This window comes from Sciurus vulgaris, assembly GCF_902686455.1.
Source record: "Sciurus vulgaris genome assembly, chromosome: 2".
NCBI classification, from domain to species: Eukaryota; Metazoa; Chordata; class Mammalia; order Rodentia; family Sciuridae; genus Sciurus; species Sciurus vulgaris.
This window is the reverse complement of record NC_136462.1, coordinates 191,096,395-191,115,464: the sequence shown is the minus strand read 5'-3', so window position 1 is coordinate 191,115,464 and position 19,070 is coordinate 191,096,395. Positions and strand designations below refer to the sequence as shown.

Genomic DNA, 19,070 nt, shown 5'->3' with positions numbered 1-19,070 from the left:
GCTTTGCGCAGGTTATTTTGAGGGTGGTCTCGTGAGCAGACGTCAGTTTGCTTGGACGCTCAGGAATGTGGCCCTCTCGGTCAAGGTCTGTGGGCAGCTTCCGAGAGGACTGGCTCTGGAGGAGGCAGCGCCGCCTGGAGACTGTGTCATTCGAGGATGATAAAACCTCCTGTGCCTGTGGCCAGCGTCTGCAAGACAGGCGTCTCGGAGATGAGCGCCGCCGAGGCAGGGCCTTTATTTCAGTCCCTTTTCCTTTTCTCAGGCCTCGGCATTTGGGGAATTTCTAATTCTCCATGTCCGTTACTACTTTAATAAAACCCGCTCTCTATGCCTCCACCTGCTCTGGTGTTCAAACTCCAACATTCGAGGAAGCCGAACTCGTCACTGATGACCGACGGGGTCGGCCTGAGCCCCCGGATTTGAAGTGAAACCTGTTTGCAAGTCGAATGACTTTTCTCCGCACCGTTCACAGCCCACGTGCAAACAAGGAGAAGACAGGGTGTAAACTAACCCAGGATCCATGCTGCGAGGGGACAGAGGGCTGGCGAGGGAGGACGGAAAGGCGGACAGGAAGGAGAGAAAAGGCAGGAAGAGGGTCCGGGACGCTGGCAAAGGTGCTGACCAGGCGCTGGTGCTTAGAGGTCAAAGGTGTCTGAGGCCAGGGAATGCGGCCCTGGGCAGCAGCAGAGCGTGTAGGACCTGCTGCCCAGGAAGCGGGTGTTTGTGATGAACCTTGAAAGAGAGACTTGCTCGTGGCTGATCGGGAGCAGGGTGGAGGAGGGGAAGCAGGGCATAGGCCTCTGGGTCCACATTTCAGGGCCCCGAGGGCCAGCCTGGGAGAGGGCAGGGGCAGGGGAGGAGAGCCTGGGTCATCCACCTCCCCCACCTCTGCTCCCTCGTGGGCACCGCAGGGATGCACACCCCACCCAGGGCTGCCGACCTCGGGTGCCAACGGTTTGGTTGCGCCTCCTGTCCCTTCTCTGGTCCCTCCCCTCTCCCTCTGATGGTCAGCCCTTCAGAAGTGGCAGGAGAGGGGAACTGTAGCTACACTGCGTCCCAGAGGAAGCCACCCCTCCTGATGCCGCCATCCACTTCTTCCTCCCATGACATCGGCTGCTGGGGCTCCGTGGTCAACGCTCCTCTCTACGGAACTCAAACGTGCCAGTAAGAAAAGGCCTGTCTTCCTTGGTGCTGTGACCTCCTTAGTGACTCTCCTCGGGGATGTGAGCCACATCCCCAGCCCTAGTTTGTATTTTATTTAGGCAGGGTCTCACTGAGTTGCTTAGCGCCTCACTAAGTTGCTGAGGCTGGCTTTGAACCCGCAATCCTCCTGCCTCAGCCTCCCGAGCCGCTGGGCTTCCAGGCGTGCACCACTGGGCCGGCTCCTTATTGAAAGAGAAGGCCTTAGGCGGGGGCTCCCGTGTTTGAATCCACTTGCCTGGCTTCCTTCCTGACACGTGGGCTGTGGGCCCAGAACGTTCCATAGAATGTTCCGGGCTCAGTGGGAATTGTACGACAGAGTGCTGTCAGCCTAATGGTGTTCTGTTTCTGAACTGATAACTGCTGTCCGTGTTCACCAGCGTTAGGGTCTGGACCTGAGGGGTCCCTGGAAGCTCCTGTGTTAATGCAGGAACGTCCAGTTCGGGTGGACTAACTAGACGGCTGGAGGGGACGGGTCACGGGGACCCGCCCTGGAAGGCTGCATCCTGCCTGTGGTCCTTGCTTCTCGGTCTCTCTGCTGCCTGGCCGGCAGGTCCCTCCAGTGCCCTGCTCGCTTGGGCCCGAGCCACGGCGTCTGAAACTGCGAGCCCCAGCTGAGCGTTGTCTCCTCCAAGATGTTCTTGTCGGCGTTGGCTTGACCGCAATGATCAGGCGACTGAAGCCACCGGAGCGCTAAGCCTCGGGTTGCCTCGAGCGCGTTTCGAATGAAATCTGCACGCCCTGCGGTGGGGGACACCTCGTGGTCGTGGTCAGGCCCTGCTGGCCTCTCCCTCCCTTCTGTCTCTCCACCCCACTCCCGTCGCCCGACCTTCCTCCAGTCCACCAAGCTCAGGCCCCGGGGACCAGACCAGCCACTCTTCAGTCTCAGGACCAACCAGAAGGGAGCAGGGTCTGCGCACCCACCTGCAGGGTGCGGGCAGGGAAGTCCTCCTCCTCCTGCAGCCCCAGGGTCGCTTCCAAACCCCAGTCTTACTGCCACAATGTGGGCACAGCCCGCAGGACCTCCTGGTCATTTGCCAGTTGTGTGACGTAGGCTACAAATGGGTCGCTTTTCTTCAGGTGTACTTTTCCACTTAATGTGTTTGAAAAGCCAATATCTCCATTTATTTCCCTCTCCGAGGTGTATTTCTTGTCCATTACATCCAGGCACTGTTCTAGACCTGGGGGCAAAGCAGTGAGCAAGACGAGGTCCCCTTCCTCAGGGAGCTGTTCTGGTGACATCAACAAGAAGAAAGGAGGGAGAGGGAACAAGGAATTGAAGGAAGGGCAGACAGACAGAGGGAGGGATGGAGGGAAGAGAGGACGTAGAGGGGGAGGGAGGGAAGTAGGCAGATGATAGATAGGTCAGCTAGTGATGCCTGGCAAGAGGAGGGGCCACAGGAGGGGGCGGGGCCAGAGGCAGACCTTTGGGACAGCCTCCTTGAAGAGGTGGCATCTGAGCCAGGATGTGCCTGAAGGACCAGAGTGAGCCATGGCATCCGAGGAGGTGCATCCTCCACAGAGAGCACCCCATGTGAAGGTGCCCAGCAGCACTTTGCTCTACAAAATCACCCAAACCTGAGCCCTGGTCTCTGTGATGCAAATCCACTCCCAGGGCCAGTATAAGCACCGAGTGAGACGGCAGAGGGTGCAGACTCGTGAAGGAACGTCAGGACTCCCCCCTCCCCTCCCCCACATCCCCTCTCCCCTCCATCCCTATCAGACTCACATGCAATAAAATGTCCCAAGGTAATCAGGAGGTGATGGGTTTTGAATACTATTGACCTCTGCTTTTTAATATGATTTGCTTATAAGTTCAAATAATTTATTTTCAACAATGATTTTTGATCACACAATGTTTTCTATTTTGTTTTATTTTTACAAAAGACCAGTTTGCAAAACTCTTGACAATTTAACAAAATATTGTTAGATTAACCAGCCAGCTGTGGCACAGCACTGGATATAAGGGAAACAGAGAAGAGAGGAGAACTCGTGGGCCAGGGTCCTGGGGCCACGTGGGCACCCACGCCCAGTATGGATGAAGGACACCAGCACCTCAGGTCTGCTTCAGGTCCCTGTGCTCCCCAGCATCTGGGAACTGCCCAGTCGGTCCCTCCCTAAGTGACCTCTGGCCTTGGCTACCTGCTCATCTCATCTGACCTATCCCTGAAACCCAGCCCTTGACAACGCACCCAAGGAGGGGCCCTGGGTAGCAGAAGTTCCACAGGCTGTGGCTGGCTGAACGGGGCCCACCAGAGACCCTCCCGAGGGAGACAGAGGTTGAATAAACCCCTAGGGCACACTGCCCCCATTTTACAGATGAGGAAATTGAGGCTTAAGAGAGCTGAATTGTTATACTCAAGGTCAATAGCTGCCTGAGCGGAGGCCACACCCACCGACATCCGGTCCGTGGGCCCCAAACCCTGTCCTTCCTGGAGAGCCTCCTGTGCCACCCTAGAAATGGCCCTGGGCTGACTCTTGGATTTCTGTGTGCACAGCTGTGGAATCCCGTCTACCTTTCTGCTGACTAAAACGTGCATCCCCCAGAGCGAGAGCCAGCTCCATGGGGGCAGAGCCCGGGCCGGAATCTGATGTGCGACCAGCTGTTAGAATCCAGCCCACTGGTGTCAGAAGAGGTTGCAAGATCAATTTGGTCCAGGCGTCCCACTGCATGTGTGGGGACACAGAGACCACGGTCATGGGCACATCTCTGAAACCACCGAGCGGGACAGGCCTCCTGTAAAATAGGCAGGGTTGTCGGTGAAGGATGAACATCCAGGGCTAGAGGGTCAGAGGGGTCAAGGACACTGAGACGTGGGCGCCCACAGGTGGCGTTCCCCTTGCCCAAGTCCCAGGCAGGTGGAAAGAGAACGGAGATGATGGACTCCTCAGCTGGATGTAGGGGCGATTCCAGAAAACACTTCCTGCCAGGACTGGCACCCCGGAGATCATCTGAAACGGCCCAGAGCGCAACCAAGACTCCCCAAAACGTTCTCATTGCAAAGTGTGGATGAGGAAGCAGAGGCAGGTCCTCCGGGCCCTCGGGGTCCTACGCTCAGAATGACGAGTCTGGGTTCTCAGACTTTCGTCTGTCACTTCAACAAAAACGACCTCCTCTGGGGCTGGGGTGACTCTCCAAGGACCACCTGCAACTTGAGCTCTGGGGCCCAGCCGAAGTCAATGCTCCAGCATGTTCCAGGCAGAGGGACTCCTCAGGAGGCCACAGGGACACCTATGCGGCTGTACTGGATGCCAGCCGAGTTCTGCCGGTGGCCAAAGCACAGGGCGAACCTGTCAGAAAGAGAAGGAGAAGGTGAAAGGGTAGCAGGCCTGGGGTCTCCCATCCACCCTCGGCTGTGCGGGCAATTCCCTCTTCTCTCACCTGGCAGCCACGGCTCCCTCTAGCTTGCCTGGGTCCACCCTTGCTCCTCACAGCCAGGGAGACCTCTCTAAACACAAGAGCCAGATCCTGTCACTGCCCTGCCTAGGAGACCCTCCTGACATCCAAGAGGTGTTTATTGATGGCCCGTGATGTCCCGGGGCTGCTCAAGGCCCTGAGAAGAGCAGTGAAGTCAACAGATACCCCAAAATGTCATGGAGAACTCACGAGGCACTGGCACCGCGGACACGCCCCTGGACACTTGCGCCCTCGCCAGCGGAGCAGCACCCCTCCGGCATCGGTGGTCCTTTCTGGTGGGCTAAGCGGGTTGCTCAGGCCACGGCATAAATGCTACTCTGAAATGATCTCCGTGCGCTTCTCGGGTTCAGAGCCACTTTCTCCCCTCTACAATAAAATGTGAGTGCCCTCTAGGTACAGACACAGGGTCTTGTCCTGGTCCCGGGTCTGTCCCTGCGTCTGCTCCAGAGCCTGGCTCCCTAACTGGCACTCAGGCTGAAGGACTCCTGGGTGCCCGGGATAAAGCAGGACGCGGGGCACTTCCTTTGAGATTAGCTCTCCGGGGCATAAAGAAGGCCTCTTCCGAATCCATGGAAGGTCACCACTTCCAGCAAGCGTGTCTGAGGCTGAGATCCTGGCCCGCAGCCCCTCTAGAAGCGGGTGTTGGCTCCTCCGCATCCACTCCCATTCCTGGGGTAACGGTGGCCTCGGCTGCAGGTGGTCTCGGAGGACTGCCAATCAAGGAGCCCTGCCCTATCCTGACTGAGTTGGGAGGTTAGGGGGCGGGCACATAAGTCAGGTTTGGCCAATCAGACTTTCTCCTGGGAATGGGAATATTCCAAGGGCAACAGAAGCTAAAAATAGTCGGTGCCAATCTTTGGGTTTGCTCCTGGAGCTGCCCTGGCCCCGTGCCCCCGGTGGTGGAGTGTCTCCCTCTCTGTGGCTCTGATATCAGGGTCCTCTGAACTAGAGACCAGGGTGGTGAAGCACAGACTCGCCTCTGAGCTCCACCAACATCCCCAACTCTGTCTTCCAGAGCTGTGGCAGCCCCTGCCTGTCCTTAAGGGCTGGCTCCATGTGTCCCTGAGCCCCCAGCCCCAGCCTGACCCTGCGCCCAGCTGCAGCCACATCCTGCGCTAACCTGGAGCTGGCTTCCAACCCACTTCTCTGCCTCCTCCCCTCTTTGTTCCAGAAGGTGGTCTGGAATTTCCTCCCGAGAAAACCAGTTTGTCAGAAATTGTGTGCAGCTGTCTAGTCATGGGACACTTGGTTTTTAGTTGGACATATGGCTGCTCAGGCGTTGTCCCGTTCTTTCCAAGGGGATGTGGACGGCCATGACCTTGAGGAGTGTGCTCTCTGCCCGCAGGAATGTGGTGCTGCGCCACCTTGGACCAGGAAGGTGACGCTGGAGAGATGGCAGAGCAACGAGAGGAGCCTGGGACCCTGGGTGGCCTCACGGAGCACAGCTGTCACCTCTGTCCTGGACAACACACACACGCACACACCACTGGGACTGTTCTAAGCAGCTGAAGATACTTCCTGACTAACACAGCGTCAGGAAGCGTGTGTCATCCAACAACCTGGGGTGTGCAGCTAGCGGACAGCACTCTGGGCTGGGGGACCAGGTTATCAGTCGTCCTGTGTCCATGGTTTCAGAAGCCAGCTGGGGTGGGGCTTGGCAGGCAGTTCCAGAGAAGCTGGTTCTAATTCGGAATGATTTCCAACAATCTTCCATGGCCTCCCAGAAACACAGTGAGCAGCCAGCAGCTGGTGACTCCAGCCCTGTACCACACAGGGAACCAGGGATGCTGCCAAGCTCACGTGGGACAGTGGCACACCTTCCAGTGCTCCATTTCTACTCTTCTGTTGAACAGCCTAGGGTTCCATGGTGCTAAGGTTCTGAACTCTCCTTTATGATCTACGGATCTTCCTCGACCTGGCTCCTCCCATCTGGCTGGTCTGATCTTCTCCCCATCCTCCCTCCCTCCCTCTGCTCTAGCCATACTGGCTTCCTAGCTCCTTACATGGGCCAGGTATGCTCCCACTCCAGGGCCTTTGCACTTGCCATTCCCTCCTCCTGGAAAGCTCCTCCCCTCACCTTACTTGAAAGCCTCCTTCTAACTGAAATTGTACCTCCTCAGAGAGGTCTTCCCTCTGACCTACCACGCAAATTTGGCCATTGCCTCTGCCCCCTCTGTCCTCCTCTCATCCAACCTGGCCCCGTGGCAAAACATGTCCTGTTCCAGTTTCTTCCAGTTACACATGGCCAGCTAGAACACGCCTGTTGATGCATTTGTTGGCTCGATCCCTTTCCGCCCCCTTCCCCCACTCCAGCGCAAGCTCCAGGAGGCCAAGGATCTTATCGTTCCTAATCTCAGCCACAACTCCCAACACTGCCTGGCACGACTTCATGATATCTGCTGGATGAATGGACAGAGCCCACTAGCAATTTTTAAAGGTCACAGTTACCTTGTTTGGTTTCTCAATGACTCCGAGACTCTAAGATTCTTTGGTTTTAAGATTCCACTGTTCTGACTTCTGTCCTGGGCACTGAGCCCTGGCTGGAGGCAGCCCTTTCCCCAGACCTGCCCTGTCCACCACGTACCGACTGTTCTGGAACTGCTGGTCTATCTCTGCCAATGACTGGCCTTTGGTTTCCGGAACAACTAAATAGATGAAGCCCAGGCCGAGGACAGCTGTCAGTCCATAGAGCAGGAAGGTCCAGGACAGGCCGATGGCACCTGGGGACAGGAGGGTGGGTGGAAGTCTGGGCCGGGAGCCAAGCACTCTGGCCCCACAGCCTAGGCTACCCAAGTGTTCCAGGGCCAGCACTGAAAGTCAGTTCACCCAAAGCAAAGCCTCTGGGTGGGGGTTTCGCAGAATGGCCAGCAGGCCGTCAGGTTAATACCTGAAAGCAAGAATCTGACTGGTTGTCTCAGAGGCAGCCTGGCACCTGTCCACAGCACAGCTGGGCTCCATGGGCATGTAGGGGAGGGACCACTCACTCCGGTGCCACCTGCCCACGCTCAGAACTGGACCCCCTACACTGGAGGAGTGACCTCCAGCTCTGCAGGAAACGGCCTGGCCAAACCCGGTCCAGAACTCGTGCTCGGAAACCCCATGAAGAGCACGGAGAAGCGATCGGGAAAGTGAGCTGCAGCTCATTTGGCCTGTCTGACGACTGGGGAGAGAAGGCAGAGGCCACCGCTCTGCCCCGGGGAGGGGACTCAGCACGCGAGCCCCTCCCTTCCTGGAGCCTCGGGTGGGGGCGGGGTCCCCAGGTCAATGACCAGGATGACCTGGAGTCCCTGAAAGCCAGGTGGCCCCGGTCAGAAAGAGGAGGCCATGAAGGACGGGACCCTGGACGCCCTGTCCTCCTGCTAGGCGGCGCCCTGAGCGCTGGACCTGCCCTCCAGAGGGAGCGCATTGGCTGGGCTCCAGTCTTCTGAGGACCCAGATGGGCTCGGAAGCACCTGTCCCCTTCTGTTAAATGGGGATGATAATGGCAGGCCACATTCTCAAAAAAAAAAAAAAAAAAAAAAAAAGCGCTCCCTCCTCCTCCGCCTCAGTCACTCCGCACAGGCAGCTGCCCGGAGAAGAGGCAGGAGGAGCCTGGAGGCCCTCGATTGGTCTGGGAGACGTCACGGTGAGTGGCTCCTGCCAGCGGTGCGTCCCGCAGCTCCGGAGCTGGCTGTGCCTCTGGGGAGGAAACACCTGGCCCCAGGTAGCGGAGAGCGAGCTTTCAGGACTGTGTCTTGGGGGCCGGAGGGGAGGAGCCCTGGCATTCAAACGGCCTCGGCGATTGGCTCGGGGATGGGCACGTGATCTTGCTGAGCCAATGAGGGTCGGTCCAGAACTGGGGCAGGAACCAATGGGAAAGGTCTCTCTTCCTGGGACTGCCAAGCTAAAAGCCTGCTGGCGGCCGTCGTTGCACCACGAGCAGGGGCCTGCCTGGGAAGGAAGCCCACGGGTGGCAGGCAGAGCGGACAGGGAGGGAAGGACAGCGGGCATTGTGTTGGTGCCTTGGGATCAGCTCTCCTCCTTGTTTTCAGTGACTTAAGACAAATGTCGCCCTTTAGCTAATAAGCTGGGCCACACTGGATGGTTTTCTGTCCCTTACAACCCAACGGATAGGGGTGCTTTGGCCCAGTCTGGTGGGAACTGCCCTGCATCTAGGAACTGGGCTGAGGGATCAGGCCGGAGGACTTACCGATGAGATCGAGGAAGGAGAGGCTGATGAAGAGGTTGGTGGCCCAGTTGAAGCTGTTGCAGAAGGCGAAGGCTCTCCCTCGGACCTCCACAGGGTAGATCTCGCTGAGGACTAGCCAGGTCACTAGACGGGAGAGCAGGAGGGCCCCTGGGCTGAGGCTGGGGCAGCACCAGCAGGCCAAGTAGGCGCCCCCCGGCCAGAGTCAAGCAGAACGCCAGGCTCCTGGCGCCAAGCCCTCCCCATCTGCACCCCACGCCAGTGCCAGAATGGCTTTAGGGTGGCCACAGTGCCTGTGTGCCCAGGACCCAGGGGCTTCTTGGGACACAGACCTTCAGTACCAAGGCGACAACCGCGGGGTGAACCGGGATGATCCGTTTCTATCCTACTCATTAAATTCTTTTCAAGTAAACCCTGCGGCTTGAGCCATCCAGGGACAGAGCCAAGTTTTACAAGGCCTGAAGCTTAATATGAAAACCTTAAAAATACATATTAACATAAAGTTAGGCCCTGGCCCTGGGAGGAGGGGCCCCGACCCTTCAGGCCACATGCCTCCAGAGCCCCTTAGGCAGACAGGGCCTCACTGCCTGCTGCGTGGCTCCAGGTTGACCTGCAAGAAAACAGCACTTACCTGGGCCAAACCCGAAGGAGAAGGCGCTCACAAAGGCCATCAGGCAGATCAGGGCAGCCCAGCGCAGCAGGGCAGGCTCTGGAGCCTGACTGGGGGTCACTGTGGGGGAGGTGCTCAGGGCTGACGGGGGAGGGGCAGTGGCATGTTTGCGTCCTGGATGGGACTTGGTTTTCTTAGGCGTTGACAAGACGGGCTCCCATTGGTCCCCCCAGGTTCTCGGCATTGGAGTTGGAGATGAGTCCTTTAGCAGAACAGAGCCTCCAGGGAGGCCAGCCTGCCCAGTGGCGTTGGGCATGGCCAGGCAGCTGGGACCAGAGTCCATGGGCACCGCAAAGCTGACGAGGCCTATGCCACTGACCGACAGCGCCATGAGGGCACAGCCAGCCAGCAGCAGGGCCCTGCGGCCCACGCGGTCCACCAGCCCCATGGCAGTCAAGGTCGCCGCCACCTTCACTGCCCCGAGCCCCACGGAGGCCAGAACAGCGGAGGCTCCCCCGCGGAAGCCAACCGAGTGGAAGATGGTGGAGGCGTAGCACAGCACGTTGGGCTGCCCCGTCAGCTGCTGGAAGAGGACCAGCCCCAGCCCCACCGCGCTGCGGCCTCGCATGTTGTCCCGGGCCCTGAAGAGGTCCAGAAAGGTGTAGCGTGGCCTCTCCAGGCCTGGCTTGGAGGCCGCACCCCCCTGGAGCGGGATGAGGTCCTTGTGGCTGGCCGTCTCATCCGCAGCAGCAGGGAGGAAGAGGAGGGCCAGGTTCTGCAGAAGGGCGGGCGCCACGGCCCAGCCGAACATGTGCCGCCATCCCCCAGGGGCACTGGCCAGAGCATAGTTGACGGCATAGGACAGCAGGATGCCCACGGTGATGCCCACCTCATAGAGGGACACCAGCACTCCCCTCCGCCGAGGCCCCACTAGCTCGGACACGTAGATGCAGCAGGCCATGGAGGACAGGGAGATGGCAGAGCCGACGGCTGCGCGGCCCAGCACCAGCCAGGGCAGGGAGCCTGCCAGGCCCAGGCTCAGGCTGCCCGCCAGCAGCACCAGGTTGCTCCCCAGGATGGCGCGTTTCCTGCCGCAGCGGTCAATGAGGATGCCCCCCGCCAGGGAGGCCAGCAGAGCCCCCAGGAGCAGGCTGCCCACCAGAAGTTCCTGCTCTGAGCAGCTGAGCCCAAAGTCACTCTGCAGGGGCAGCAGTGCACCTGATATGACAGCCAGTTCGTAGCCAAAGGTCAGGCCGCCCAGCAAGGACACACAGGCGCACAGGGGCAGCGCGGGAGGGGGCCGGCCTGGAAGACAAGTGAAGGAGCTCAGGATGTTTCCTGGCCAAGCGCCCGTGTCCTACGCCCCTCCACCCATCTGCCCTCCAGCCATTTATCCCATCGTCCGTCTGTCCATTTATCGACCCCTTAATCCACCCGAGCACCTGTGGACTGACTGACCCACCCACCCACAAATCCACCTGTCCCTCCACCCATCTTCCTATCCATTTCCTCTGTGCCATCCACCCACGCATCTCTCTCTCCATCCACAGCTACATGCCAGGCTGTGTCCCTGAGGCTGGCCGTCAGTGGTGTCTCCAAGGACCTGACGTGCTGGCAGAAATAGGCAGACGATAGCACGTAATATGCCTTCAGGTGTGGACAGTGCCATGGAATGACAGTGCAGGGACACACACTTGGGGGTGCTGAGGAGCATCGATTTAAGTAGTCAGCTAAGTCCTCTCAGAGGAGGGGTCATTTGAGCAGAGATCCAAGTAAAGGGGGAGTGGAGGCCATGGGGAAAATGTGGCAAAGAGCAGACGGGACAGAGGGAACACGGTGCCGGGGGGAGGCCTTGAGGTATGTGTAGCTCATACTTACACACAACATTTACTAAATGCCAAACCCTGTTTCAAGAGCTGTGTGCATGTTATTCTCAGTGTATCATTAGCATCATCCTCCAGGGTGCAGAGAGGTCAAGCAACTTTCTTACAGTCACACAGCAAGTAAGAGGCAAAGCTGTCATGGTTAGAGAATGCTTTGGTCACTGTACTAATCAGTGAGGAGGAGAGTGGATGAGGCCAGCGAGTGAGAGATGGCAGAGGAGGGGAGGCGGGGAGGAGGCAGGGGCCAGACCCCTTGGGCTTTGTGGGTCACCAGGACAGTAACAGTTTCCTTCTCGGTGGATGGAAGCCTCTGATGTCTTGAGCTGGGAGTGAGACGACCTAGTTCTAATTTTTGAAAGAGATTACTCTTGCTGTCCTGGGCAGATGGTGGGTGTAGCTCACTCAATGTCCATTCACCTCTTCTTTCTTTATTTGTCAATAAAAAACCAAAATTTTTTTATTTGTCGGGCTCCCAAGTCATTTTAATAGACATAGTAATGAGGAAGGGACACTGCATGAGATATCAGGGAAAGATTCCAGAGTTCATGACACACTGATAAAAGATCTGCTTTGATGTCCATTTTAAAAAAACAGTAGTACACTAAATAATTCAAACTTTTTTTCTCCTTTAAGGTAAAATAAAGATTTAAAAAAAAATTTTGGCAGAGTCTTGCTAAGTTGCCCCGGCTGACCTCCAACTTGCCATCCTCCGGCCTCAGCCTCCTGAGTAGCTGGAACTACAGGTTGTGCCACAGCACCAGCTCCAATAGAGGATTCTTAGTGTGTGGTAAGTGAATATGAAAAACAGCGGGGCGGGGGCGGGGGCGATGCACGTCTGTAATCCCAGCCATTACGGAGGCCGAGGCAGGAGAACGCAGGTTCAAGGTTAGACTGGGCAACTTAGGGAGGCCCGGTTTTAAAATTTAAAAAAAAGGAAACAAAATAGGGCTGGGGGCGTGGCTCTGTGGTGAGCGCCCGGGTTCAACCCCCAGCACCGCAAAACAAAACAAAGACTAAGACACCCAGTGCCAATCAGGAGGGCGGGCGCCAGCCAGCCCTCATCAGGGAGCCCTGAACTGCAGGACGAGTCTGAGTCTTCATTTTAAATTGTGGGGGTGTGGTCCTAAGTGAAATTATGTCCAAATGGACTAAGATGAAAAGTGAACAGGACGGACGAGCTCTCCTGCACAACCCCGAGGCGCGGCGTCCTCTCCCGGCTGCGTGGTCGAACCAGCCCCGAAGGAGTGGGAGCCGCGGAGGCTCCTGTCTTGTGGGTTCGTCTCTGGTCATCTGCCTCCTCCTGGCGGCCCCACGACTCCAGCATCAGGCGCGCTGTTGAGGACGGTCCAAGCCTCCCGCCGTGGGCCCACGTCGTCTGCCCTGCGCAGCTGCCGGGAGCCCCGTTCCTTCTGGCCTCGGTCTCAGTTTGCCAGTGTGTAAAATGGGAACAGGGCACAGCCTGCTTCCAGAGCCCGAGGGCAGCCGGCGTTACACAGGGTGGAAAGTTCCGGGAACGTCCCAGTGACCGCTGACCTGGGCCGCTTGCTCCGTGCGACCCTGGGCAGGTGGTCTCCCCTGACCTCCAGCGCGTCCTCTGTTCCGGGGATAATAAACGCTTTCTTGGCGGCTCTTGGAAGAACTGGGGGGAGAGAAGCTATTGGCACCCAGGAAGCGAGCGCAGGGAGCATTACCAGGCTCACTACTTCTACCTGCTCCTTCCGCCCATTTCCAGAGGAGGGTAAGAAAACGCCCCTGCTCCCCTTCAAAAGAGGGTGGTGCTGGGGACTCAGGAGGGGGATGCTGATCTTCTCTCACCCTGTGCTGCCAAAGAGCAAGGCGGTGACTGGTTCCTGGCTCCACAGACAAGTTTTGTTTTGTTTTGTTTTTTGTTTTTTTTTTGGTAGCAGGGATGATTGAACCCAGAGGCACTTTACCACTAAGCCACACCTCCAGCCCATTTTTAAAAATTTTTATTTAGAGACAGGGTGGGTTAAGGCTTAGGGCTTCACTAAATTGCTGAGGCTGCCTTCAAACTCGGATCTTCCTGCCTCAGCCTCCCTGGCTGCTGGGATTACCGGTGTGAGCCACTGTGCTCAGCAGACAAGCTTTTTGTTAATCATGCATTTCTCATTCAGAGGCAAAAAGAAAGAAAAAAAAAAAAAAAAAAAAAACTGAAACACCACCAATTCTAATTACACCTGTAGAAATTTAAAATACACATCTAAACGACTGAGCATGACGAAGAAATCAAGTGGAAATAACTGCCTATTTGGAATTGAATGAGAATTAAAAGACCACATAACAGAAACGGTGGGAGGTGATAAAAGAGGTAATTATGGAAACTAGAACTTTTTGTCAGAACCTCCAAAATAACTGAAAATAAATGAATTCAGCCTTGGAATGAAGAAGTTAGGAAAGTTAGAGCGAAAGGAACCCCCAGACGAGAGGAATTAATGAACATAAAAACAGAGGGAATGAGACGGGAAATAAAATCAGGATAGTTGATCATTAAACTTTGAGTTGGTTTGGACACAACTAAGAACAGCTGATGCTTTGGGGAGTGTGGCTGAGAAACTCCGGCAGGCAGGGCACAGGAGTGGCAGGCAGGGGCCGGGGGCTGGGCCCTGTCGCCGGGCTGAGGCAGTGGACAGATCTGTCCTTGCCAGCTCGCCCAGGCACCCGCCTGGACACAGGGAGCTCCCTGCCTCAGGGGTCCCTGTGGTCTCCGACCACCAACGCCCAACAGGTTAGATCCAAACCGGTCCGTTACCTGTCTCTTGTGGAAACAGCATAAAGCTGAATTTTCAAGTTCAAGTTCAGTAAGAGAGTCTCTGCTTCGAAAGGTGAGTGAATGCACACTTACTACAGTTACGGATTCGCTTGCACCTGCTCCTGCCACTTTTGTGGCAGGGTTGGAACCTGGGGCACTTTTGTGCTGCGGGAAACAGACTGGTCGAGAAACACCTGCCCGCAAGCAGCACCCGGAGAGGAGGAGAAACCAAACTTCACTTCACGCCTGCGGGCCCAGAGGAAAATGGAACTCCAAACGGTTTCTCACAGTATTCATAGGTTATTTGATGTCATCTTAGACCTGTCCTACCATTGCGGCTGGAGGCTGTGCAGGGTCTCTAACACAGAGCTGCTCACAGACAGAGGAGAAACGGCTCTTTCCACAGACACCTGTTGCGGTTCAGGAGGGAGCAGTCAGACTCCTCGGGCAGTTACTGACCACGCAGAAGGCAGGGCCCGTGGCTAATGAGGCTTCCTGGAGAAAGGCCGAGAGGGCAGCGGAATGACCCTTCCCCAGGCCGGGTCTCTACCATGACGTTCTGTCATTTCATGTCACTGCCAGGTCCGGTTTTGCCGTCACATTACCACTGAGCCACATCCCCAGTCCTTTTTATTTTTACTTTTGAGACAGGGTCTCGCCAAGTTGCTGAAGCTGACCTTGAACTTGCAACCCTCCTGCCTCAGCCTCCTGAGTGGCTGGGATGCTGGGATTATAGGTGTGTGCCACCAAGCCCAGCCCTATTTCTTTCTTCTTAGAGCAGTACTGTCTACTAGAATTTTCTCCAGCGAGAGAAACTTCTGTGCCTATCTACGGGACAGGGTGGTGACTAGCCACATGTGGACCCTGAGTACAGGGAAGGTGGCTAATATAATGGAGGAATTAACGTTTTATTTTAATTAATTTACTTATAAAAACAAGCCACGTGGCTGGGGTTACCATATGGACAGTACTGTCACACAGGGTACTGTGATTTTTAAAGCACATGTTTGCACTTATATTCTTCTGGAAGCACCTGGAGTAATCCTGCAGCCGGGGTGACTGAGCATGTTCTCTGCACCAGGTGCTGTCCTGACTGCTAGGCTTAAGACCTCCTTTAGTTCTCCCCAACCTTCTGGGGGTGCCTCTGAATTCCCTAGGAGTGGATTGACTGGGCACCCCAGGGCGCAAGTGCCTTGCCTGAGGTCAGAAGTCACACAGCGGGCCTGCACCGAGAGCCAGAGCCCCAGCCTTGTCCTGAGCAGCCTCTGCTCCTGCCTCTCCTCCGCTGTTGGGCAATTTTTGTGCAGCGGGAGGAGCTTCACGGGGAGGACTCCCCGGCTTCTGCTCACCTTCTCCCCTGCACCCTGCCCCCATCCCAGGTGGTGCTGCCCTTCTGTTCTCCAGGGAAAAGACCTGGAGGATCCAAGGCCTGGTCCCGATGTCCTCACCTCCCCTCGCCCCACCTCCCTGGTTCCCGGGCTTCACTCCCCCAGGGGGAGGCAAGGGAGGCGGAGGCAGGATCGACCGCCGTTTCCTGGCCTCTGTTTGAGGGCAAAGGGAGCCCGGCCAAGGCCAAGGCCAGGCCGAATGCCGCACGCTCCTTGGGTCAGACCGGGGTCATGGTGGCAAGAGGACCACAAAAATAATCGACATGAGCCAGCAATGCCGACAGGTGCCACTCCAGAGCGCCCCCGCCAGGTGCAGCCTCAAGACGGCCTGGGGGGCGGTGGCGCACACCGGCTCTACAGAGCTGCGCATGCGTTCCCTCTGGGACGCGGCGGGTCAGGACCACAGGGCTCCCAAGCCGAGCTGGGCTGCGAGATCACCCGGGAACAAGGGCCACCCAGAGATGGGGGTGGGAGAGACAGCAGGGGCGAGGGGCACACGGTGGACAGCAGAGACCGCTCTCAGGAGGACCCAAGGGCAAAGTCCTGAGGAGCCATGAAGGAGTCCCTGGGGTCGGGGCCATCGGGAGGGCCAGGAAGGCCCCTCGGTCCTCACGCTTCCCGCTCCCTCTGCCTACGTGGCCAGTCAGTCCACACTCCCGCGTGACACCGGCCCTTCCCAGGCCGGCCTGACTGCTCAGCCCGGCCCCTGCCCCTTGTCCCAGCCAGCATCCCCAGCCTCTCCCACACACCCGGACCGTCTGTCACCACCTGTCATCATCATGCTGCTCTGCCTCTGCCTGCGGACCTCCTGCTCACCTGCCACCTGCCCACAGCCCCCGGGCGCCAGCGTCTTCATTGTGCATCAGTACCCGCCCTCTGCAGGGGAGCTGCCCTTCCCCACGCCAGCCCGAGGACACAGGCGAAAATGTCACTCCCATCCCACAGACGGAGCAACCAAGGCACAGAGGTGAGATCATTGGCCAGGAGGACACAGCCCGTAAGTGACAGCAGGGATCTGAACTTGGGCAGTGCGACTCCAGCGTCCCACTGCTGAGAGAGACGAACAGGAGCTCGGTTAACGCACCGCGTGCAAAGCTGGGCACTTGGTTTCCTCACACCATTCTCATGGCCGCCCCCCAATAATAGCATCTTATAAGGGACCATGTGTCGGTCAGGGAAGGTGACAAACTGTCCCAGGTCATGACAAATTGAGGGCACTGGGGCTGGAACCCAGTCCTGATCCAGTCTGTGGACAGAGCCTAGCGCCCGACCCTGCCCGGAAGAGAGCAGAGCACGCTAGGAATCTGGGAGGGTGGAGACGGCTGGTGATTAGTTTGAACACCTGCTCACCCAGGCCTGGCTCTGCCCATAGTAGGCACTCAACAAACAGCTGCTGAATTAGCATGAGGGACAAGAGGGCAGGAGCAAGGGGCCAGAGCCAAGGCGAGTGTCCTAGGAGGGCCCTGACATCTCTGGGCCTTGGACTCGGAACATCGTGCAGCGGATGTTAAGAGATGGACTCTGAAGTCAGAGCTGTGGCTGGTCGCCAGCTGCGCCTTTGCTCTGTGCATGAGAGGCTTGGGGTACAGTGGTTAGGAATGCAAACTGGAGCCAGGGTGCTGGGGTTCCATCCCAGCTTCTCTTCTCCATAGCTGTGTGACCTTGGGCAACTTACTTAACCTCTCTGAGCCTCCTCTATCTACATATGATACAATACCTATCTCAAGTGCCTGCCTACCTCAGAGCCAGTGTTAGCTGCAGTAATTCTCTACTGAAAAACCTGGAGTGAGATTTTAAGAGAGAATTCATGCACGACCCCCTCCCCACCTCAGCTTAAAACCCTTCTCCAGCTTCCTATGCCATCTGCCATAAAATCCCGACCTCTCCATGGCCCACAAAGCCCTGCACCACCTGGCCCCCGCTTGCCCCTCTGACATCCTTTCGACCCCTCCCTCCTTGTCCACGCCTGACACGTGGCCTGAGCCACGCCGGCTCTTTCCTGCCTCAGGGCCTGTGATGCTCCTGCCACCTGGAAGCTCTTCTCCAAATCTCAGCCCTGCTTCCGGGATCTTGGCTCCAAGGCCCCGAGGAGGCCTCATTTTCTGTGTCCCACCGCATCTTATTCATGTCCTTATGTATCCAGCTCCTCAAAGGTCACTCCAGAGAGAGCGCTTTGTCTGTTTCGTTCCCTGTGAATCCCCAGCCCTACGCCTGGCACAAAGTACATGCTCACTAAAGAGTGAACAACGACGGACCTCCAACCTTCTGAATACAGAGAGGGCGACAGAATCAGTCCCCCTTAGCGACAAAGAAATTCCCTACTTGCCCCAGGTGTGTTCTGGGCTCTTGGTTCTCTCCACTGAGTCATGTCCAGGGCAGGGAGGGAAGGATCTCAGGCCCGGAGCAGTGCCTGGCACAGTGGTGCTCAGGAAACTGATGAATGACTGTCTCCTTCCGGGACCTCCATGTCTCCATTTTCGGAACAGGGACGGTTCTCCTGCCTGGGGGTTGTTGCCTGCTGGGACCAAGGTGGTCGGGGAGGGCCGCCCGTGGGCGCTCGGTGTCAAGGCAGAAGCAGCTCCGGCCACTTATTCCCGGGCCGGAGGATGGAAGGCAGCGCGCCGAGGCCCCTGTGCAGTCCCCAGCCTCCGGCCACCGCGGGGGCGACACCGGGTGGGTCGGGGCCGCCGGGAGGGCGGAGGGGCGCGCGGGGTGGGGGAGGTGCGGGGACAAGGCGCACAGTCCGGGAGGTGACCCGGCTCCCCGCTGCAGCCAGATCGCGACTTACCCATGGCGATCGGACTCCGCGGCCGTGCTGGGGACGCGGGGGGCCGGGCGCGTGACCCCGGGACCCAAGTCCCCGGCGCCGCCGCGCAACAAACTTTCCGGCTCGCTTTGGGCCCGCGGCCCGCCCTCCCCGCCCCCGGCGCCACCGCCACGTCGCCCAGCCCAGGCCCCCCAGCTGGAGGCGGGACGGAGGGGAGCCCGGGACCGCCCCGCGGCCGGGGCCAGACCGGGGACCGCCCCCGCTGGCCTCCCCACGTCCCCATCGGAAGTTGTCCCCGGGGAAGGCCCTCCCTGCAAACCGGAGAGTCCCCAGGCACTGCAGTCCACCCTGGACGGCCTTCCAGCCTGCACACTCGGGCACCTGCACTGACCGCGACCCTCACACGCCACTGAGCTGCTCCTACACTCCTGCCAGGAGACCCACCCAGCCATTCCGCACTGAGATCTGAGCACCCGCCGCCACGGTGCCCTGCTGGCCAGGCTGGGGCGGGCCATCTTCTGATCGGAAGGAGCCGTGCGCTCCAGTGAGGGAGGCCAAGGAAAGAACTGGACCACCAGAAAATGCTAGCCACTGACTGAGGCTGCTCAGGGCGATGGGCCTGCCGGCGCCGGGGTCTGTCTGAGGAGGGGACGGAGCTGAGACCCGAGGGTCCTGGTGGGGCGCCCTAAAGGCAGAAATGTTGAAGTGAGACCAGGCATATGCCGACCGGCAGAGAGGAGGGAGGGCCAGCCTCCGGAGGACTGGCAAGGCCTGACCTGTCTAGGCTTTGGGAGGGTGGGGAATGTGGATTTTATCCCGAGCGACAGGAGGATAACTGGGGAGCTCTA

At 58.1% G+C, this 19,070-nt stretch overlaps 1 protein-coding gene across 1 annotated transcript; it reads right to left on the bottom strand.

Annotated features, from left to right (window-relative positions):
- Positions 1-2,967: 2,967 nt before the first annotated feature.
- Positions 2,968-18,810, bottom strand: SLC2A10 (solute carrier family 2 member 10). The gene is given in 8 exon segments (XM_079127947.1): positions 2,968-4,491; positions 7,203-7,338; positions 8,808-8,930; positions 9,436-10,719; positions 18,244-18,270; positions 18,273-18,354; positions 18,357-18,418; positions 18,421-18,810. Coding segments are annotated over 8 exon segments (1,878 nt in total). The 5' UTR covers positions 18,506-18,810; the 3' UTR covers positions 2,968-4,412.
- Between the last annotated feature and the right edge of the window lie 260 nt (positions 18,811-19,070).